Raw genomic sequence first — 21123 nt, 5'->3', positions numbered from 1 at the left:
AGGTTACCAGATGTTGTGGACGGTATGAAAATTAAAAGTTCAACAAACAAACCTCTACATTGTGAAGTGTGCACTCAGGGGAAGTTTTACCAGACCAGAAATAGAGACCCTGATGTGAGGGCTAAAACCCCTCTAGAGCTAGTACACACAGACTTGTCAGGGCCAATCCATCCAGAGTCTAGAGATGGGTGCAGATATGCACTTTCATTTACTGATGATTTTTTGTTTGTGTATTTCTTAAAGAAGAGCTAAGTCAGGTGTAGAATGGCAGACACAGACTAATTTTACACCTGAGGGTGATGACTTCATACAGCACAGGTCCAGAAGTCCAGATCACGGTGTTGCAATAGAACATGAACTTGAAGGGAGCCACCACCAACCACAGACAGTTGAGGTCAAGTGTGAGCCTGGGTCTAGCCGATACCCTTCTAGAGAAAGGAGAAGACCAGACAGATACACAGATTGCCATGTGTCTAAATGTATGTCTGAGGAGGAGACTGATCAAGTCCAGAGTAACATAGATTACTGTTACTGATTACTGATCGAGTGATGTGTAACATACCTGAAGAGGTGGTGTGGCCTCAAATTGTAAAGGTACTGCCATGCTGCTGCTGCTGCATGAAGTTGTCATCATGTCCTGCTCATCTTCCTCAAGGTCCCCCTCATGATCTGAGGTTGATATTGCTAGAACAAAAATAGTATAAGAAACAATTGTTTAAGAAAAATAGTTGTGTAGTCATATTAAATCAGATAGATCCCATGATATATTTTAAATGGGAGAGCAAGTTACCGTAATCTTAACTTTAAAAAGGAAACTAAATAAGTTCGTACTTTGATGTGTGGAGGTCTGCTGTTGCTGTTGTTGTTGTTGTGGGACAAAAAACTTTAACAAAGCACCATGAGGAAGGAAAAAGAAAAGAGCCCCATGTATTTGGTTGGCTTGCGTAAAGTAAAGAACTGTGCATGCTACTCAAACACAACATTTGAGATCTGTATGGAATAATTAATAAACATCCATTTTGCAGTAACAATTTAATGCTTCATGTTAACATTTTATTTAATGTAACATTTAGGCAACAGCAGAAAATGTATGGATATATAAGATAGGATATAGGATAGTTCTTGTCGATCCTGGTGGAGCCTCCTGCCATGGTCCTGCTAGATTGCCATTGCCAATACTGTTGTTGCTGTGCACCTGTCTGTCTCTCTCTCTCTCTCTCTCTCTCTCTCTCTCTCACCCCAACTGGTCGAGACAGACGACCACCCACCTAGAGCCGGAGGATCTGTCCTAGGTTTCTGCCTTTTAACAGGCAGTGTTTCCTTGCCCTTGTCGCCAAGTGCTTGCTCATGGTGGTACTGTTGGGTCTCTGTAATTAATGTTTTAAAGAGTTCGGTCTAGACCTGCTCTATTTGAAAAGTGTCCTGAGATAACTCCTGTTATGAATTGGCGCTATACAAATAAAATTGAATTGAATTGAATTGCTAGCAGTGAGGACCCTCCTGACTTAACTGATTTGTCTCTCCCAAATGCTACCATGGTGGAAACCTTTAGGCAGGTTAACCCAAAACCTTTTAAGCAGGTGCCTACAGTGTGGTCTTAGTCAAGACCTTGGAGGGCCTCCTAAAGTTCTTTGTGGTCTACACCAGGTCTCTAGTGGTCAATATCCCACCTGGAGGTGGACCCATGAGCCTGGTGAGGGTGGTGTGCCTGCAAACTTCAGGATCTTGATGGACTGATGAGGTCCAGTTGTTAGTGTACTGGGAGAAAGGAGTCTGAGACATGTATCCCCAGCTCCACCTGCTGCTTCCTGTCAGACAGGAAGTCTGTGATTCACCAGCAGGTGTAGTCTGGCACACTGAGCTAGCAAAGCTTGTCTGCTGTTCTTCATGTGGTTCTAGTGGAACAGGTGACACATGGAGGGTAAAATCTTGACTAACAACTATATTTGATTTGTTGTTTCAGTGGGAACATCCAGTGGTTGAACTTGTTCCTGTTCTCCCTCAATTCTATCGCTCCTCACCTCTTCATCCTCCTCATCCTCTGCCCAAGGTACAGACACACACACACACACACACACACACACACACACATATTAGTATGATGCTAATATGCTAACATATGTGCAGCTATCTGAAGCCTGGATCGTACCAGAGGAAGTGGGCATGTTTCAGAGGAGAGACAAACCCCTCCTCCTGACCAATCAGCTTATCCCAAGGCCAGGAGGACACATCCCCCGGACTCACCTGCTGCTCTCTCCCTCTCGACGAGGTAAGAGATCACTTGACACAGCTATTTGCTGCATGAGAACCTGTTTCATCTCCACCCGGCTCAAAGCAGCAGTGCCGATTAGGTTTTGGGTTTTGGAGCACACCCACAGAGACGGAAGAGATTTTATTGGTCCGCTGTAGATGGAGGTGGAGCTACTCTGCTGGCTCTGTTTATTCTGAGCACCTCCTGTAGTCGAATAATCAGCTGCCTTTATTCTAATGCAGCACAACTGGAATCAAACCATCAACTTTTGGAGTCCAGATGTGTTTTGGGAATGCTGCATTCTCATTGTCATGACAACCTGGCTCATTGCTGGGAGCTGATTGGCTGTTCAGGGACAATTAATGAATTTGTGTTTTTTTCTGCATAGATAAACACACACACACACACACACGAACAAAGCTTCTGTGAAATTTGAAAATAATTGGTCAACTTAAAATGACCCAGTGGAACATGATTGAGAGAAGCTGTAGACAAGATCCTGTCTTAATGTGTTTAATTCAATAAATCGATGCACTGAAAGACAAAATCATCGAAATACTACAAAATGTAAACTGTAATCACTGAAATGTAATTTAAAAGAAGTTTTGTATCTCCTGTAATATTTAGTTTCAGGATCAGCCTGATATGTAGTCGTGTTCATGAACTCGTATATCATCTTTAGTATGGAGCTAAACTGTGAGTGGAGGTCAAATAAATGGTTCAAAAACCATCGTGGCTCCAAACAGGAACTATATAGAGAGAGAAGTCTGGACCAGGAGGACCCCTTTTCCACCAGATTAGCTATGGATTTTAATGTTGTTTATAATGGTAGAACTTAGAGAACCTGATATTTTCTGGTGATACACAATGTAAAAAGTTTAAGAAACACTAAAGTACCTCGAAACCTCCAAACAGTCTGAAGGTAATGTGCACATTGTTAGATTTTGTGTTGAAGCCGCATTGTCTGCTGTGTAGCTCAGCCATCAAATAGATGCACAGACTGCAGCTCTTTATAGTCTCGTATAGACCTCCAAGGGACTCCCTTAAAACTTGGTATTTCACCCGGGGCTGGAGCTTTACGTCCTGCATCACACAGTGTTGTGAGAGTAATACACATTCTCATTGGCTCGACTTTTTGAGCAACATGCTCAAAAAGTCATGAAAATTTGCTCAAAATTCAAACGTAGCAAAACTACCGATATGACATTGTCCCCGTGCACGGGCTCCGCCAAACGTCTAAGGCACGCCCCCCAGAATCAGCCCCAAAGACACGTAAGGCCCACATGTACGAAAATTGCTACGCATGTGTATCATGATAAAAGAAGCAGAAAAGCCCCTTGGACCCATGCCACAAAACCCGCAGGAAGTCTGCAATTTCAATTATATTATATTATTATAATATTATTATTATATTTGAACGAAATCCTCCTAGGGAATTTCTGGAATCTCCTTCCAAATTGGTCAGTACAGTCAAAAAATAGTACTGAATGAACGCTGTTCATTTTCTGACTGTACGTTGAAGGGCGTGTCTGTAGCGTGCCGTCAAAGTTGGCCATTTTGAACGAATATCACACTGTAATGTCATTTTTGGCATTTCAGGGCTTCTATTTTAAGTAACTTCTCCTACAGGTTTTATTGGATCTACTTCAAAATTGGTCAGTACAGTCAAAACATGGTGCTGAATGAACGCTGTTCATTTTTTGACTGTACGTTGAAGGGCGTGTCCGTGGCGTGCCGTCAAAGTTGGCCATTTTGAATTCTGTGGTCTTTTTTTCGAAGTGATAAAACACAAACACCCCTCCACTCCCACTAGCGACATCTACAAACCATATTTCCTAGGGAGTATTGTTCGTGGAGTATAGTAGGAAACCGCTGGAAGTCAAGTATTAAATTGCAAGATGAATACTTCAAAATTGGACAGTCTTATAAAAACAAACTGTAGATGAAGAGTTGAGCTATTTGTGACTGTACGTCAAACCGCGTGCCAGTGACAACTTGTCGAATTCAGCCGATTTTCCATTAAACAGTACTCATAACTTCAGTGTGCAATGTCCAATCTCCAATAAACTTCAAATATTCTGTAACAGTCTCGCCCTGAACACGTCCTCATAACTTCAGCGTACATGGTCCAATCTCAATGAAACTTCACGTGTTTGATAAGAGTCCCGCCATGAACACGTCTACATGACAATATTCAGACATAGTGATAGCGCCACCTACTGGCAACAGGAAGCAACCGCTGCGTGGCGATTTTGAGTCAATTTACATCAGATTTTCATGACATGGTCCGCACGTATTACTAACCAACCTCAGACCCTGCATGCTGTCCAAACGTTGACGCCCAGAAACGTCTCCAACATAACAAAATAGTAAGAGATTACAGGATGATTTTTGTTCAGTTTTGTCTGTAATGGACTGTAGGGGGAGCTAACAATTAATAATCTCAAAAACACCCCTCCACTCCCACTAGCGACATCTACAAACCATATTTCCTAGGGAGTATTGTTCGTGGAGTATAGTAGGAAACCGCTGGAAGTCAAGTATTAAATTGCAAGATAAATAGGGGACTTATCAAATCTACTTCAAAATTGGACAGTCTTATAAAAACAAACTGTAGATGAAGAGTTGAGCTATTTGTGACTGTACGTCAAACCGCGTGCCAGTGACAACTTGTCGAATTCAGCCGATTTTCCATTAAACAGTACTCATAACTTCAGTGTGCAATGTCCAATCTCCAATAAACTTCAAATATTCTGTAACAGTCTCGCCCTGAACACGTCCTCATAACTTCAGCGTACATGGTCCAATCTCAATGAAACTTCACGTGTTTGATAAGAGTCCCGCCATGAACACGTCTACATGACAATATTCAGACATAGTGATAGCGCCACCTACTGGCAACAGGAAGCAACCGATGCGTGGCGATTTTGAGTCGATTTACATCAGATTTTCATGACATGGTCCGCACGTATTACTACGGCACGTGACGCGGCCGCAGCACGCCCCGAGTTGCGTGGAGTGCGAGGTCCAGCCCAACGCTGCTTGCAGCTTTAATTCATTTTATAATTTATGATACACTTTGATCTTTGCTCCTTGTACTGCTGGCACAGGTCCAACCGCCTCTCAAATTGACCATCTTAACATGATACTGAAAAATACGTACAACTAAATATACTGACATTTAGGACTAACTTATGTCAACAACAACAATCTGTCTGTATAGTACTCTCTGTATCTTCAATACAAGGGAGACTATGTATGTAGGTGTGAGACCAAATGAACAAATTATAGGAAAACATGAATAGTATATTCTGTATGCCTTCATACATGACAGACATCAAATAAGTTGTAAATAAATTGATATCATAGTTTAGAGCTGCTATGTGCTGCAAAACCACACCAATCCAGGTCAACTACCAAGTTTGTGGGAGTCCCCGGTGCTGGAAAGCAGAGTAGTAAGATGGAGACAGCAATCTGCTTGCTATGAGTCCCAACCTCAGACCCTGCATGCTGTCCAAACGTTGACGCCCAGAAACGTCTCCAACATAACAAAATAGTAAGAGATTACAGGATGATTTTTGTTCAGTTTTGTCTGTAATGGACTGTAGGGGGAGCTAACAACTAATAATCTCAAAAACATTTCCAAAAGCCAGTTTGGTTGAAATGTGTGTGATTGTGAGAAGTGAGATCCCTGTCTGGTTGTTTTGGTTCCTGTCTGAAAAACATTTGTAGGACTGGAGTAGAATGGATGGGTTGTCAGTCTGTGTTCGTGTCAGCATCAGAGGCTTTAATTTCTCGGGTTAGCGTGCACTCTCAGATATATTTGAGTCATGTGTTTTCCCTGCGAAGCCTCTCATTTAATTTGAGGACGTTCAGATGCAGTTGGAAGCTTTAGTAAGCCAACAAATGCAGATTAAATTTGCTTTTATTTTGGTGAATGTGGGTGTGTGTTCATGTTGTAGATGTTTTCTGGCAGAAACTCAGTTTACAGTTTGTCAGGATGGATCTGTCTCAGATTTTTACCACAGGAGATGGAAATGGTCTGAATGCGAAATTCAGTTATGCTCAACTTTGACTGACTGATAAAAGACACTTGTAATGTCTCCAACGTGTCTTTGCTATTAAAAAAATACTGAATACTCTGCTACATAACCAGAGGAAGGAACTGAATGTAGAACAATTGAAAAGTTCCAGGTTCTTTATTCTGTGATTTGTATTATGTCTACTGAAAATCTGTGAAAAGGAAAAGAAAAATGTGTTAATACAGTGAACCACATTCATACAGATGTCCATGTAGAGACAATAGTTACTAAGTAGTTCAAGTTACAAAGTATTGTATTTCATCAATATAATAAATGTATGTAAGTAAACATGATCCACAGATAATTAAATGGTAGATGGAACTGTATAGCACCTTTCTAGTCTTCCGGCCACTCAAAGCACTTTTACACTACATGCCACATTCACCCTTTCACACTAACTCAGTCATATACATTCACATACCGATGCTGTGCATCGGGAGCAATTTGGGGTTCAGTATCTTGCTCAAAGATACTTTGACGCGTGGCAGATCGAACCAACAACCTACCGATTAGGGGACGACCCGCTCTGCCTCTTAGCCACAGCCGCTGTTGCTGTGATATTGATTATGGATTATTTGGTGACTGAACATGAGCAGAACATTAACACATCTTTACACAGATGTTTTATTGTTGCTGTGATGCTGCAGTTGTCAACAGATTTAGGTCAGTGTTTCATGAAAGAAGCAGAAATATGTGGAGGCGGACTGATGTGTCAACACACAAACACAAACTCACAGATCTGCATTAAAACGTAAATGATATGAAATGAGTGAAAATGGAGATTTCATGTCTTCACCATTTCCAAGATTCTTTCACTAGCAAGGACCACACTACAACAATATTTCATTTAAAGGTTTGACGTAAATTCAGGAGGTTTTGATGTTAATGACGGATGAATTGACGAACAAGATATTATCTGTTAGGTTGGTCTGGGAGGCATAGATGAAAGGAGGAAGGGAGGAAGGGAGACAGTGTGAAGGGATGTGGGTAGGTATGAGTTAATGGGTGAAAGGGAAAAGGAGGGTGGGTCGAGAGAACTGAAACAAATAGGGTTGTAAGGGGTTGACCAGGTATTAGTAGTGCCAGGTGATTATAGGTGTGGTTGAGGCATGGTTCCCGAACCTAAGTGGAATAATCAACTTCATTCAAAGATATTTGGTGAAGCTGAAATTGACCTTATGATTTATTTACTTATTTATTTATTGGTTTGTTTATATGTTGAATTGTTGCTAACAATAACTGGTTAATGGTTTCACTAATTCATTATTACTCTCTTGGCTTCACATTGAGTCTTATATTTTAGTGGCCATGTGTCCAACAAACTATCAGTGATGAAATAAAGTTTCACATTCAGGTTTTATTTGAATCTAAATATTTCTTTCAGGCTGCTTGAGGTCAAAACAAGTTGTCTTAATGTATGGTGCATATTTATTAATCTAAAACGAATATTGTTTTAAACATTACACACACACATAAACATTATGCAGATTTTACTGCTGATCTTGGCTGAAAACACAATAATAAAGCACCATGTAGGCTGAGTCCTTACCACAGTGGCCAGGGTCCAACATGTTTCTCTGTGTCCAGGTCGTGTTAGAAGAGACACAACAAAGCCCAGAGACACAGAGCCAGAAGACTTCTCCTCCTCTTCATCCTCTTCCTCCCTCCCCCTGCACCACCTCTCTGTGTCTCCTCTCCACCTGCTTCACCGTACTGCTCCTCCTCCAGCAGGTAAGTCTGCTTTTCTTTCCTCATCAGGGGATTTCGGCCTTTGGATTGAATGAAGAGATGAGGATAAATAACAGATTCTGGATCAATACATTGATGTGTCAGACAAAACTCTAAAATACCTAATACCTCAAAACAAAAAGTTTGCAGAAGCAAATCAATAAATGAAAATAGATCAATCTAGATTTTCCTAGTGTCAGCTTGGCTCTGTTGTCCCACTCTGGCCAGGCTAATATTGACTTGAGAGAGAATTAAGTCACACATCAGAATCAGAATCGGGTTTATTGCCAAGCAAGTTTTTACACATATGAGGAATTTTCCATGGTGCATAAGAATCACAAAACTAAAGTACTATTTAAATATAAATAAAGATAGAAAGATCTAAACTGTACAGGAAAGATACAGGAATATATAATAATGTAATGCATATATACAGGGTGGGTTTAAGAGTCAGTGTCAGTGGGGGGTCCGGGCCTTTTTAAATTAGACCAGCTGCAGACGGAAAGAAACTGTTCTTGTGGCATGAGGTTTTGGTCCTGATGGACCGCAGCCTCCTGCCAGACTGCAGCCTCCTGCCAGAGGGGAGTGATTCAAAGAGTTTGTGACTGGGGTGGGAGGGGTCAGCCACAATCATGCCTGCACGCCTCAGGGTCCTAGGGGTGTACAGGTCCTGGAGGGATGGCAGATTGCAGCCAATCACCTTCTCAGCAGATTGAATGATACGCTGCAGTCTGCCCTTGTCCTTGGCAGTGGCAGCAGCGTACCAGATGGTGATGGAAGAGGTGAGGATGGACTTGATGATGGTGGTGTAGAAGTGCACCATCATCACTTTTGGCAGGTTGAACTTCCCAGCCGCTGCAGGAAGTACATCCTCTGCTGGGCTTTCTTGGTGAGGGAGCTTATGTTCAGTTCCCACTTGAGGTCCTGGGTAATGATGGTACCCAAGATGCATAAGGATTCCGCAGAGTCAACCGGGGAGTCACACAGGATAATGGGGGCGGGTGGGACCAGGATCGTCCTGAAGTCATCAACTACCTCCGCTGTTTTCAGAGCGTTTAGCTCCATGTGGTTCTGGCTGCACCAAGTCATCAGATGGTCAATCTCCCATCAGTAGGCGGTGTCATCTCCACCAGAGATGAGCCCAATGACGGAGGTGTCATTCGCGAACTTCAGGAGCCTGATGGACTGGTGACTGGAGGTGCAGCTGGTCTGAGAGACAGAGACATTTTCCCCCAGCTTCACAAGCTGTTTTCTGTCAGACAGGAAGTCTGTGATCCACCCGCAGGTGGAGTCATGCACAGTGAGGTGGGAAAGCTTGTCCTGTAACAGAGCTGGGATCATGGTATTGAAAGCAGAGTTGAAGTCAACAAACAGGATCCTGGCATAGGTTCCTGGGGAGTCCAGATGCTGCAGGGGGGAGTGCAGGGCCTTGTTTACTGAATCGCCTACAGACCTCTTGGCTCTGTAGGTGAACTGCAGGGGGTCCAGGAGTGGGTCCATAATGTGGCCCTTGTTTTTTTGGTGACAGGGATGATGGAGGAGACTTTGGCTGGCACATGACAGCTGGTCAGCACAGTGCTTCAGGGTGGATGGAGAGACAGTCTGGTCCAGCTGCTTTGCGGGGGTTCTGCCTCTTAAAGAGTCTGTTGACATCATCTCTGTGGTGGAGGAGGGGGGATTCACAGAGGTGTGGAGTTGTGAAGTGGCCCAGGCTCCTGCTGAGCTGGGGGAGGGGGAGCTGATGAGGTGGAGCTGGTGAGGGATGTCATGGTGGACGGTGTCAGGACTGTCCTTTTGTCTGTCAAAGCGACAGTAGAACTTATTGAGTTTGCTGTTGATGGAGTGGGGGGTTTTAGGTTTGTAACTGGTTATCTTTCTGAGTCGGCTGAGAACTGGTGTTTAAGTTTCTCAGAGTACTGTCATTTACCTTCTCTCATGTTGTGGTTTAATTTTTCTTGTCTCAGTGCACCTCAATTAATGTCTATCTGACTTAAACTTTTAGCTATCTGACTATAGTGAGAGTCCACAAACTCCCACTGTAGGTACCCAGAATGATGACACAGACTCACGTGCAGGATTTATTTGTATCACACAGGATACAAGCAAAGTATGAGTTGGGCCACAATACAACTGACTTGAACAAAGAAATTCACTGTATTATATACCCTTTTTCCCAAAGAATGTAGACTTTTTCCCAAGGATGTCTATTGGTGACATCTAATGTCTGAGAAACAGTAGTCATAACACATCTGATGCCCAACTCTCCCTGAGACAGCCTTGGTCTTCAGAATGTGCTTAGCTCATGGCACAATGAATAACACTTCTCCTAACTTGGGTGAGACAACCAGAATGTGAATACATGAGGATGAACATACATTCAATTTCAATTCCATTCCATTCAATTTTATTTGTATAGCGCCAATTCATAACAGAAGTTATCTCAGGACACTTTTCAAATAGAGCAGGTCTAGACCGAACTCTTTAACATTAATTACAGAGACCCAACAGTACCACCATGAGCAAGCACTTGGCGACAAGGGCAAGGAAAAACTGCCTGTTAAAAGGCAGAAACCTAGGACAGATCCTCCGGCTCTAGGTGGGTGGTCGTCTGTCTCGACCAGTTGGGGTGAGAGAGAGAGAGAGAGAGAGACAGACAGACAGACAGACAGGTGCACAGCAACAACAGTATTGGCAATGGCAGTCAAGCAGGACCATGGCAGGAGGCTCCACCAGGATCCATGAGAACCTGCGAGACGAGAAAGCACAAGAACTCCGGGGAAGAAGTGGAGTTAGTAACATGCATTAAAGGGACATGAATGAGTGCAGAAAGAGAGAGGAAGAGAGTAGCTCAGTGCACCATGGGAAATCCCCCGATAGTCTAGGCCTATAGCAGCATAACTAAGGGATGGTTCAGGACTCACCTGATCCAGCCCTAACTATAAGCTTTATCAAAGAGGAATGTCTTAAGCCTACTCTTGAATGTGGTGAGGGTGTCTGCCTCCCGAACCACAACTGGAAGCTGGTTCCACAGGAGAGGAGCTTGGTAACTGAAGGCTCTGGCTCCTGTTCTACTTTTAGAGACTATAGGAACCACAAGTAGCCCAGCATTCAGAGAACGTAGTGTTCTAGTGGGGTAATAGGGTACTATGAGCTCTTTAAGATATGAAGGGGCCTGACCATGAAGAGCTTTATAGGTGAGGAGGAGGATTTTAAATTCAATTCTACATTTTATAGGGAGCCAATGCAGAGTAGCTAGTACAGGAGAGATGTGATCTCTTTTTCTAGTTCCTGTCAGTACTCGTGCTGCAGCGTTCTGAATTAATTGGAGCGTTTTAATGGACTTATTGGGGCAACCTGATAATAAAGAGTTGCAGTAATCCAGCCTTGAAGTAACAAATGCATGGATTAGTTTTTCTGCATCTGTCTGTGATAGTATGTGTCTAATTTTTCTAATATTACGTAAATGAAAGAAGGCAGTCCTAGAGGTCTGCTTTATGTGGGAGTTAAATGACAAATCCTGATCAAAGATAACTCCAAGATTCCTGACAGTGGTGCTAGAGGCCAAGTTAATGCCATCTAGAGTGACTATATCTTTAGACAATGAGTCTCTAAGGTTTTTGGGGCCAAGAACAAGAATTTCGGTTTTTTCTGAGTTTAACATCAGAAAATTGCAGGTCATCCAGGATTTTATGTCCTTAAGACATGTTTGTAATTTAGATAATTGATTAATTTCATTGGGTTTGATTGATAGATATAACTGCGTATCATCTGCATAACAGTGAAAGTTAATGGAGTGATTCCTAATAATGTTGCCTAAAGGGAGCATATATAAAGTAAATAGTATTGGTCCAAGTACAGAACCTTGTGGAACTCCATGACTAACTTTAGTATTTATGGAGGATTCATCGTTAACATGTACAAACTGAGAACGATCTGATAAGTATGACTTAAACCAGGTTAGGGCAGTTCCTTTAATGCCAATTTGATGCTCAAGTCTCTGTAAAAGAATATCATGGTCAATGGTGTCAAATGCAGCACTAAGATCTAATAATACAAGTACAGAGACAAGTCCATTGTCAGAAGCAATCAGAAGGTCATTATTAACTTTAACCAGAGCTGTCTCTGTGCTATGATGAACTCTAAATCCTGACTGAAAATCCTCAAATAAACTATTGTTATGTAGAAAGTCACACAACTCTTTGGCGACTACTTTCTCCAGAATCTTAGAGAGGAACGGGAGGTTAGAAATCGGTCTATAGTTGGCTAAAACCCCTGGGTCAAGAGTGGGCTTTTTAAGAAGGGGTTTAATTACAGCTACTTTAAAGGACTGTGGTACATATCCTGATAATAAAGAAAGATTAATCATATCCAGTAAAGAAGTGCCAATTAAGGGAACAACTTCTTTAAGCAGCCTAGTTGGGATCGGGTCTAACAGACAGGTTGATGGCTTCGATGAAGAAATGATTGAAGTTAACTGATGAAGATCGATAGCAGAAAAACAGTCTAAATATACATCTAAGTTTACATTGACAGAAGTCCCTGAACTTGGAGAGCCACTGATAACTGTTGATGGCAGTTGGTGATTAATTTTTTCTCTAATAGTAATAATTTTATTATAGAAGAAGCTCATGAAGTCATTGCTACTTAAGTTTATGGGGATATGTGGCTCAATAGAGCTGTGACTCTCTGTCAGCCTGGCTACAGTGCTGAAGAGGAACCTAGGGTTGTTCTTATTTTCTTCTATTAGTGCTGAGTAATAGGCTCCTCTGGCATTACGGAGGGCCTTTCTATAAATCTTAAGATCATCTTGCCAATTTGAGCGATATTCTGATAATTTGGAAGAGCGCCATTTCCTTTCAGATTTCCTAGCTATTTGCTTTAACTGGCGGGTTTGGTGGTTATACCAAGGTGCTAGTCTCCTATGTTTTAATAATTTCCTTTTTATAGGAGCGATAGAGTCTAATGTTGATCGTAGTGAGCCTGTAGCACTATCGACAAGATTATCAATTTCAGAGGGACTAAAGTTGTTATAGGACTCTGTTAAATTCAGACATGGCATTGAATTAAACACTGAAGGAATCTCCTCCTTAAATTTAGCTACAGCACTGTCAGATAGACATCTGCTGTAGGAAGTTTTGCCTAATGGCTTATAATCTAATAGTATGAATTCAAAAGTTACTAAATAATGGTCTGATAGGAAAGGATTATGTGGGAAGACTATTAAATGTTCAATATCAATGCCATATGATAAAACAAGGTCAAGAGTGTGATTAAAACAATGAGTTGGTTTATTTACACTCTGACAGAAGCCAATTGAGTCTATTAATGATATAAATGCATTACTAAGGCTGTCATTGTCAACATCCACATGAATATTAAAATCACCTACAATAATTACTTTATCTGATTTAAGGACTAAGCTTGATAGAAACTCTGAAAATTCCGATATAAAATCAGAGTACGGTCCAGGAGCGCGGTACACTATAACAAATAGAACTGGATGCAGTGTTTTCCAGTTTGGGTGAGAAAGACTAAGAACAAGGCTTTCAAATGAATTATAATTTAGTTTAGGTTTAGGGTCCATTAAAACGCTCGAATCATATATAGCTGCTACTCCACCTCCTCGGCCTGTGCCTCGAGGAATGTGAGTATTAATATGACTGGGGGGGTGGATTCATTTAGGCTAACATACTCCTCGTGGGACAACCAGGTCTCAGTAAGACAAAGTAAATCAATATCATAATCTGATATTAATTCATTCACTAAAACAGCTTTAGAAGACAGAGACCTGATATTTAACAGCCCACATTTCATTCTCTTATTTTGTGCTACTGAGGAGTTGGTTTTAATTTTTATTAGATTTTTATGTTGAACTCCTCTTGTTTTTATTTCTTTAAATAGTTTAGGTGGTCGGGGGACAGACACAGTCTCTATGGGGTTTTGGGTGGGTGACTGTTCTAAAGAAAGCGCAGAGAAGTGTGTAAGACAGCAGCTCTGCTTCCTGGTCCTAACTCTGGACTGTCAGGTTTTAGAGATAAACTTCGCCATATTCCTAGATAAGAGAGCCGCTCCATCCAAAGTGGGATGGATGCCGTCTCTCCTAATCAGACCAGGTTTTCCCCAAAAAGGCTTCCAGTTATCAATGAAGCCCACATCGTTTGCTGGACACCACCTCGACAGCCAGCGGTGGAATGACGACATGCGGCTATACATGTCATCACTGGTCACATTGGGCAGGGGTCCAGAGAAAACTACGGTGTCCGACATTGTCTTAGCATAGTTACACACCGACTCCACATTAATCTTAGTGACCTCCGATTGGCGTAAACGGGTGTCGTTACCGCCGACGTGGATAACAATCTTACTGTATTTACGTTTATCTTTAGCCAGCAGTTTTAAATTTGATTCAATGTCGCCCGCTCTGGCCCCAGGGATGCATTTGACTATGGCCGCTGGCTTCGCTAACTTCACGTTTCTGACTATGGAGCTGCCAATAACCAGAGTTGGTTCCTCAGCGGGTGTATCGCTGAGTGGGGAAAATGTATTAGAAACGTGAAGCGGTTGGTGGTGACCTGTGGGCTTCGCCGTTCTAGCCTTCCTTCGCTCAGTCACCCAGCCTCCCTGTCTTCCCAGCTGCTCGGGAACTACCGGGGGATCTACAGAGCTAACAGAAGCTACCTTCGGTCGGACCGCACCGGCTACTGGGGGCTGGCTAACTATAGCGGCTAAAGATATCTCAGTGGTGCGGTGCCGTTCCTCTAACTCACTAAGCCTCGCCTCCAGCGCAGTAAATAAACTACATTTAATACAGGTACCATTATCTTTAAAGGAGGCAGAGGAATAACTGAACATCTGACACACTGAGCAGGACAGAGGAGAGGGAGAGGGAGAAGCCATAGCTAACTGCTAATGCTAATGAAACTAGAGTGTATGAAAAACTTTGAAAGTAGTGAAAAGTCCCTAAAAGAGGGAGAAACTCCAAGTGTTTAAGTAGAACTAGTCTACGTTTAAATGTTAAGCGGGTAAATAACCGCTGTAACGAGTAAAACTAATTTATATTTAGCGTTCACTGACAGAGCTACAGCACCAAACAGTGTACACAGAGCAGGAAGTAAACCGGAAGTGAGTCAGTACGCTTACCGTAGCACGTCCAACCATACATCAACATAAAATATTATACTATAAGTCTGTAAAATTAAACATGGAATAATTGAATTCAATTCAGTTTTATTTGTATAGCGCCAATTCATAACAGAAGTTATCTCAGGCCACTTTTCAAATAGAGCAGGTCTAGACCGAACTCCTTTTAACATTTACAGAGACCCAACACTACCACCATGAGCAAGCACTTGGCGACAGGGGCAAGGAAAAGCTGCCTGTTAAAAGGCAGAAACCTAGGACAGACAACATAATATAGTTTGCTTCATGTTCACAGAACCTTATCCCTGAATGCATTTTCTCACTACGCTCACTGCCTTGCTAGACTTGTACTTTGTCTCCTTGAACCTTTCCCTGTCCCTACTCCTGAACACTTTTTCCTTCTGTTTGGCTGTGAACCAGGGTTTGTCATTGTTATAACTCACCCTGGTGTGTGATGGTACACAGCAGTCCTCACAGAAGCTGATGTATGACACCACGGCCTCTGTGTACTCATCCAGACTGTTGGTAGCAGTCCTGAAAACATCCCAGTTGGTAGAGTTCAAACATGCCTGAAGATCCTCCGCAGCTTCACTGGTCCACTGTTTTGATGTCCTCACAACAAGTTTACAGAGCTTTAATTTCTGCCTGTATGTATGAATCAAGTGGACGATAACGTGGTCAGAGATCCAGTGTGTCGGGCATTTAATAAACTGTATTTGGGAAGTTCGTGGCCGGACAATAACTAAAGAGTCCAGGTTAGTCCGCGCTGCACACAAAATCTGGTCGGCGAGCGTGCGCTGTGCTTCCTGCACGTTGGCCTGGTGTTGCTTACACAACGCAATCAAACTGCAAAAGTAAAAAAAGTGAAAAAGTAATCAGTCCAAACCACAAAACGTAACCGCAAAAATTGATTAGCCATTTGGATCAAGTCTGCAGTTTTAATATCCACAGATGATTTATTTAACTGCCACTAATTACAAGTAGACTAACGTTACTTGGCAGGTGACGTGGAAGAAGGCTTACAGCTGCGTGGGATACGAGTCTGCCAGACAAGGTATGCTTTTTCAAATGTAACGTTATATTGCATATTTCCCAAACCATGCATTTTCTTGTTTTGCGAAATCCTCAGTAGTCTAGCAAGTGTGTGATGGCTTCAGCACAATTTTTTGCTGAATGTCTGCTTGTTCTTTATCTAAAATAAAGATTTCTAAATTGGAAAAAAAAAGCCAAGCTTGGACGAATTAACGGTTAACGGTTAGCTAAACTAACATTACAACTTAGAAAAGAATAAAAAAATAAGTTTCTACGCTGAAAAAAAAGTGACGGCTTCAGCACATAGGCCTGCTATTTAAGCTAATGCTAACGGTTTGCTCATTTTTTCCAAGCTGGCTTAGGTTGTGGTTGAATGTTGCTCGGCATGAATATGATATATTTCTTCAGGATATTAAATAATGGTAATATTTTCTGTAGGACCAGCTCAGCCCTGCATGTAGACATTGCAGAGAGTTAAAGTAGGAATTATTGAATGGTATCTCATGTTTATATGTTAAAAAGTGTATAGAATAAAAGCATATTATTTGTCAGCTAATTGGCGAAAATTAGTGTACATATTGACACCAAATATATAAATTTTATTGGGTTTATATTGAACACAAAACCAAGACTTTGCCCAGCTAAGGTAAGGATTGTAAATGTAAAAATGTTTTTATTTGACTATCTATATATAGCTGCCAACCTAGACGAGGCCTTGCTCCACACCCTCAGTCGTGACGACTTGAGAGACCTTCTTCCTGGACCAGAAAACTTTCTCAGGAGGAAACAAGTATGGGAGGTAATTTGTCATCTTTTTTGCTCTGAAAACAACTTGCAGAAGACATGTTGTTTCCAATCATGTATGTCGTTAAACTCTCGTAAATTACTTGTTCATTAATTTCTTTGTTTAGGATGAGAATCCTACCCTACCAGCTAAAGGTGGCGAAACGGGAACTGTGTATTCACCTAGAGGGGCATCACCAATTAGTCCCGACACATCAACTACTTTGGTGAAGAAAAGCCCAAAGAAGACCCTACAACTTCCCAGTCCACCAGAATATGTGGTCTACACAGACTCGTAAACACTACTTTGAGATGGTCCAAGCTGGCAGAGAGGGAGAATGTGTGATGTCCAAAGAGCTGGGATGCAAGCTAGTGAGGAACACTGTCACCAGTATGATTTCTATCTTTAGAGCAAGCCAGCAGGGAGAGGAGGTCAGGTACCCTTCCAAACATGAACTCACTGCAATGGCTAGAAGACTTGTGGAGTATTATCCCATGCTACAGGATAAAGGCAACACTGTAAAACATGTAAGTGACTAAAATGTGTGGTATATTTTTTTTTAAGATTATATTAGAAGCCTAATCTAAATGTATTTATTGTATTAAGACTGACGTTGTTTATCTGTGACTTTCAAAAAGTAAAGATATTTGTCTCAACAAGTGCAATCTTATTTTCTACAGATGAGCATTTACAATAATCTTCACAAGAGGCTGCAGAATATCAAGTCCCCACAAAACAGACAGGGGCCAACACCAGAGAGGGGCCAGACAAAGAAAAGACGTTCCATTTGACTTCTCAACAATTGACCAGGAAGAAGATGATGCAGACTCGAGTGGTGGATCAACCATTATTTTGCATCAAACAACAGGGAGCAGTTCTGATGATAGCCACTGTTCACGTAAGTGTACAGCGTAACATGTTATTTTGACAATAATGATGGAAGTGAAAGCAAGAATACAGATATTTTACAGCTTTTATAAGGCACTTTTTGTGATGTGACAGATCTTCATTTGGCCCTTTAAAGACCACACTTGGCTCAATGTCTAATGACATACACTACTCTTTGCATGTGTATGGGGACAGGTTAAGGTGGTTCGATATGTTAATATATTTTGCAGATTGTCATCTTATTTTTTCAGTACTACTGTTCTCCAAGAATGTTAGATATGGTTTCATGTTACACGTGCTGGCTGAAATTCATATCAAGATAAACATGTCTGATACCTTTTACTAATTTCTGTCATTTCAGCGGACAAGGATAGTCCCATAGTTCAAGCCAGACATTACAAGACTCTGCAGGACATGTACAAGAAACCAAAACCCAACCGAGATGCTGTCTCCCAAATCCTTGATCTTGAGTTTCAATCACGAAGAGCCTTTATTGACAGTGCCCTAAAAAAAGAGGACAGGCCAACAAATATCCTGGATGCCTATCCATGTTTCAAAGATCTTCATCATGTAAGTGATTAACTTGGTAACTAGACCCATTCACAAAGCAAAAAATGTTGCAGGTTTTAACAATTACTTGCCTGTATTGTAGGTAATGGGTGAGCTGCAGAGGATCTTGGCCAATGGTAACCACAAATTTATTGAGGAAGTTAAGAAGAGATGGGAAGACTTCTACACCAAGGTGCAATTTTACGCAGTTTGGAAGAAAGCTATGAAGCCACCCATGACTCTGGATGCCAGTAAGTAATTTGTCACTAATACACTCTCAAGCTGTTTCTACAGTTGTGGAACCAACACTAATTATGCCCTTCAGAGTGACAAAATCAGCCAATGTTATTAGACTTTATTCAGACAATAATCATGGTTAGGATGGGTAACTTAGTTTGAACTAATAATTGATTTGTTCTAATTTAGCGGAATCTGCCATAGAGCTCTACAGGGCACTTCCCACACTCTTTCCATCACCAGCTGCACCACCCAAAAAGCTGGGACATGCCAGTGAGGCATTGCTCCATGTCCTTCAGGTGAGAGTTTGTTCACATTTTGTCGTATTCATCACACAATGTCTATATACGAATATGTCTTTAATAGTCTATCCTGTCTAACAAGTGTGTGGTCTAAACACTTTAACAATGTCTGTACACAAGAAACATTAATTACATAACTTTTAAATGTTTACATATGCATGTGAGTATTGCTTCTCTTGCAGATAAATTAATGCACACAGTGGTTTTCAACATTTTCAACTGTAGAACCAATCTAATCATTTGTTTTTTGTTTTTTCATGAAGATATTAAAAAAATGTTTTTTCCCCTTTTGCTTTAGCCAACAGAAGATCCTGCCATCTTCCTCCAGAAGAGATCTCTCTCCAGCCCTGTTTTGCTCTTTGATGGGTCCTGCTGTGTTGTTGCCATTGGAACACCTTACATCACATTTCCAAAGGAAAATCTCAGTGAAGGCCTGCTTTATCTGATGGCTTACTACTACACCATGCATCTCACCTATCCAAAGTGTGTGGCCACCCTTCTGTCTGTCATTCAGACAGAAATATTATAAGACGCCATCCATGAGCGAGATGCTACAGCCTCATATAAAAGAGCCATGGCAGAATGGATGGATTTTATTGGGAAGTAGGTTGCTCAGGTTGGGGTATTTTATGTCCCACCAGCTTTTGAGGAAGTCCCTTCCAAAGTTTGTCATGTAATGTTTACGTTCTTTTGTGATTCATAGAAGATGCTGGCTTTCTACAGCAGCCCTTTAAAGTGGAAGTCATGGTTCTAAATGATAGACATGTTGCTAGTGATGGAAGGACCAAAAAGTAGTTGTAAGTGCTGTGTACAGTGTAAATGTACCATCTATTTGCTACTATTTTGTGAAGCACACAAGTATGTTCTTAAGGCAATTCGTTAAAATAAAAAATTGCTGGCAATTAATTAGTGCTTGTCTTTTATCTAGCATAGATGCTTTGTCTCATTTTAAGGTAGAAAATCTTGAATCAAGAAAAATCATCTTGTTTTTTAGATCTCGTTTAAAGATCGTTTCACCCAAATTAAGACCAAAACAAAAAAGAAACAAGAATTGGCAAGCTGGTTTTGAGTTTTTTTTAACTCAAAAAAGTTGTCAGAATGGGTGGCATGGTCCTTATTTTAAGAGTTTTTACACTTATCTAAAGCCTAGATAATTTTCCTTATTTCAAGAAATATTGCCAAGTGAAATTATCTTACTGCACTGGCAGATAATTTCACTTGTTTTTAGTCTGTATCTTCTTAAATCAAGTCTTTATTTCTTAAATCTAGCTGGGGCGTTTTTGTGCCTCTGAATGATTTCCTGCGTCTCACTATGAGACTTCCTGTATCTCCATGTGACTTCTTGTGTCTCCATGTGACTTCTTGTGTCTCCATGTGACTTCCTGTGGCTCTGAGTGACTTCCTGTGTCTCTATGTGACTTCCTGTGGCTCTGAGTGACTTCCTGTGTCTCTATGTGACTTCCTGTGGCTCTAAATGAAAGCTGCAGCGTCTGAGTCTGTTTCCTGCAGCAGTGACACGAATCTGCAGCTCAGCTTGTCATTATAGAAAACACAGCAGCTAATACTGAAAAGCAGCAGCTGGGAGCCGAACAAACAGACTGAAATCTACATGTGATTGAAGTTATTGATCGCAATCTTTCACTGTTTGAATTCATCCATAAAAACCAATTAACTCAGTGTAGACCAACATTTAAAAACAACTTTATGTTCAAACATCTAGTTGACGACTCTCAGTTTGTTGTTCCACCATGCTATTTAACTGTGTGTGTATGTGAATAATAAATGATTCATCAGCTTTTATAAAATGTAAAATAGCTTGTTACAGCTTTTGTGTGTTTGTGCTGTTTGATTATCCTGAAACTGTGTGTGTGTGTGTGTGTGTGTGTCTCAGAGGCATTGTTTAATCTCCTTCCCACAATCCCTTGCTCCTCTGATCCAGATGTGTGTGTGTGTTTGATGAGGTAATGAATCAGAATCAGAATTAGGTTTATTGCCAAGTAGGTTTTTACACCTACGAGGAATGTGTCCTGGTGCATTGATGCATCAAATATACAAATCACACAAAAATAACACAAAAATCACACAGAAAAATAAATTACTTTCGAAATATAAATAAATAAAGATACGAAA

General features: G+C 41.3%; 2 protein-coding genes across 6 annotated transcripts in view; both read left to right on the top strand.

Moving 5' to 3' along the window:
- tcerg1l (transcription elongation regulator 1 like) overlaps nucleotides 1–21123 on the top strand; it is a 68846-nt gene that overhangs the window by 11380 nt on the left and 36343 nt on the right. For all 5 annotated transcript variants that reach the window (XM_051417008.1, XM_051417004.1, XM_051417006.1 and 2 more), the window contains 3 exons: nucleotides 1964–2050; nucleotides 2128–2269; nucleotides 7921–8064. In XM_051417008.1, coding sequence (XP_051272968.1) covers nucleotides 2164–2269; nucleotides 7921–8064 — 250 coding nt within the window. In that variant the 5' untranslated portion in view covers nucleotides 1964–2050; nucleotides 2128–2163. The remainder of the gene's footprint in view (nucleotides 1–1963; nucleotides 2051–2127; nucleotides 2270–7920; nucleotides 8065–21123) is intronic.
- LOC127373015 (uncharacterized) lies at nucleotides 17152–19895 on the top strand. The gene is made up of 6 exons (XM_051417081.1): nucleotides 17152–17544; nucleotides 17698–17915; nucleotides 18267–18475; nucleotides 18558–18705; nucleotides 18881–18990; nucleotides 19292–19895. Exons 3-6 carry the CDS (start codon nucleotides 18320–18322, stop codon nucleotides 19520–19522), a joined length of 645 nt encoding a protein of 214 aa, XP_051273041.1. The 5' UTR covers nucleotides 17152–17544; nucleotides 17698–17915; nucleotides 18267–18319; the 3' UTR covers nucleotides 19523–19895.

This window comes from Dicentrarchus labrax, unplaced genomic scaffold (assembly GCF_905237075.1).
Source record: "Dicentrarchus labrax unplaced genomic scaffold, dlabrax2021, whole genome shotgun sequence".
Classification (NCBI taxonomy): domain Eukaryota; kingdom Metazoa; phylum Chordata; class Actinopteri; family Moronidae; genus Dicentrarchus; species Dicentrarchus labrax.
This window is presented reverse-complemented; position numbering and strand designations above follow the sequence as displayed.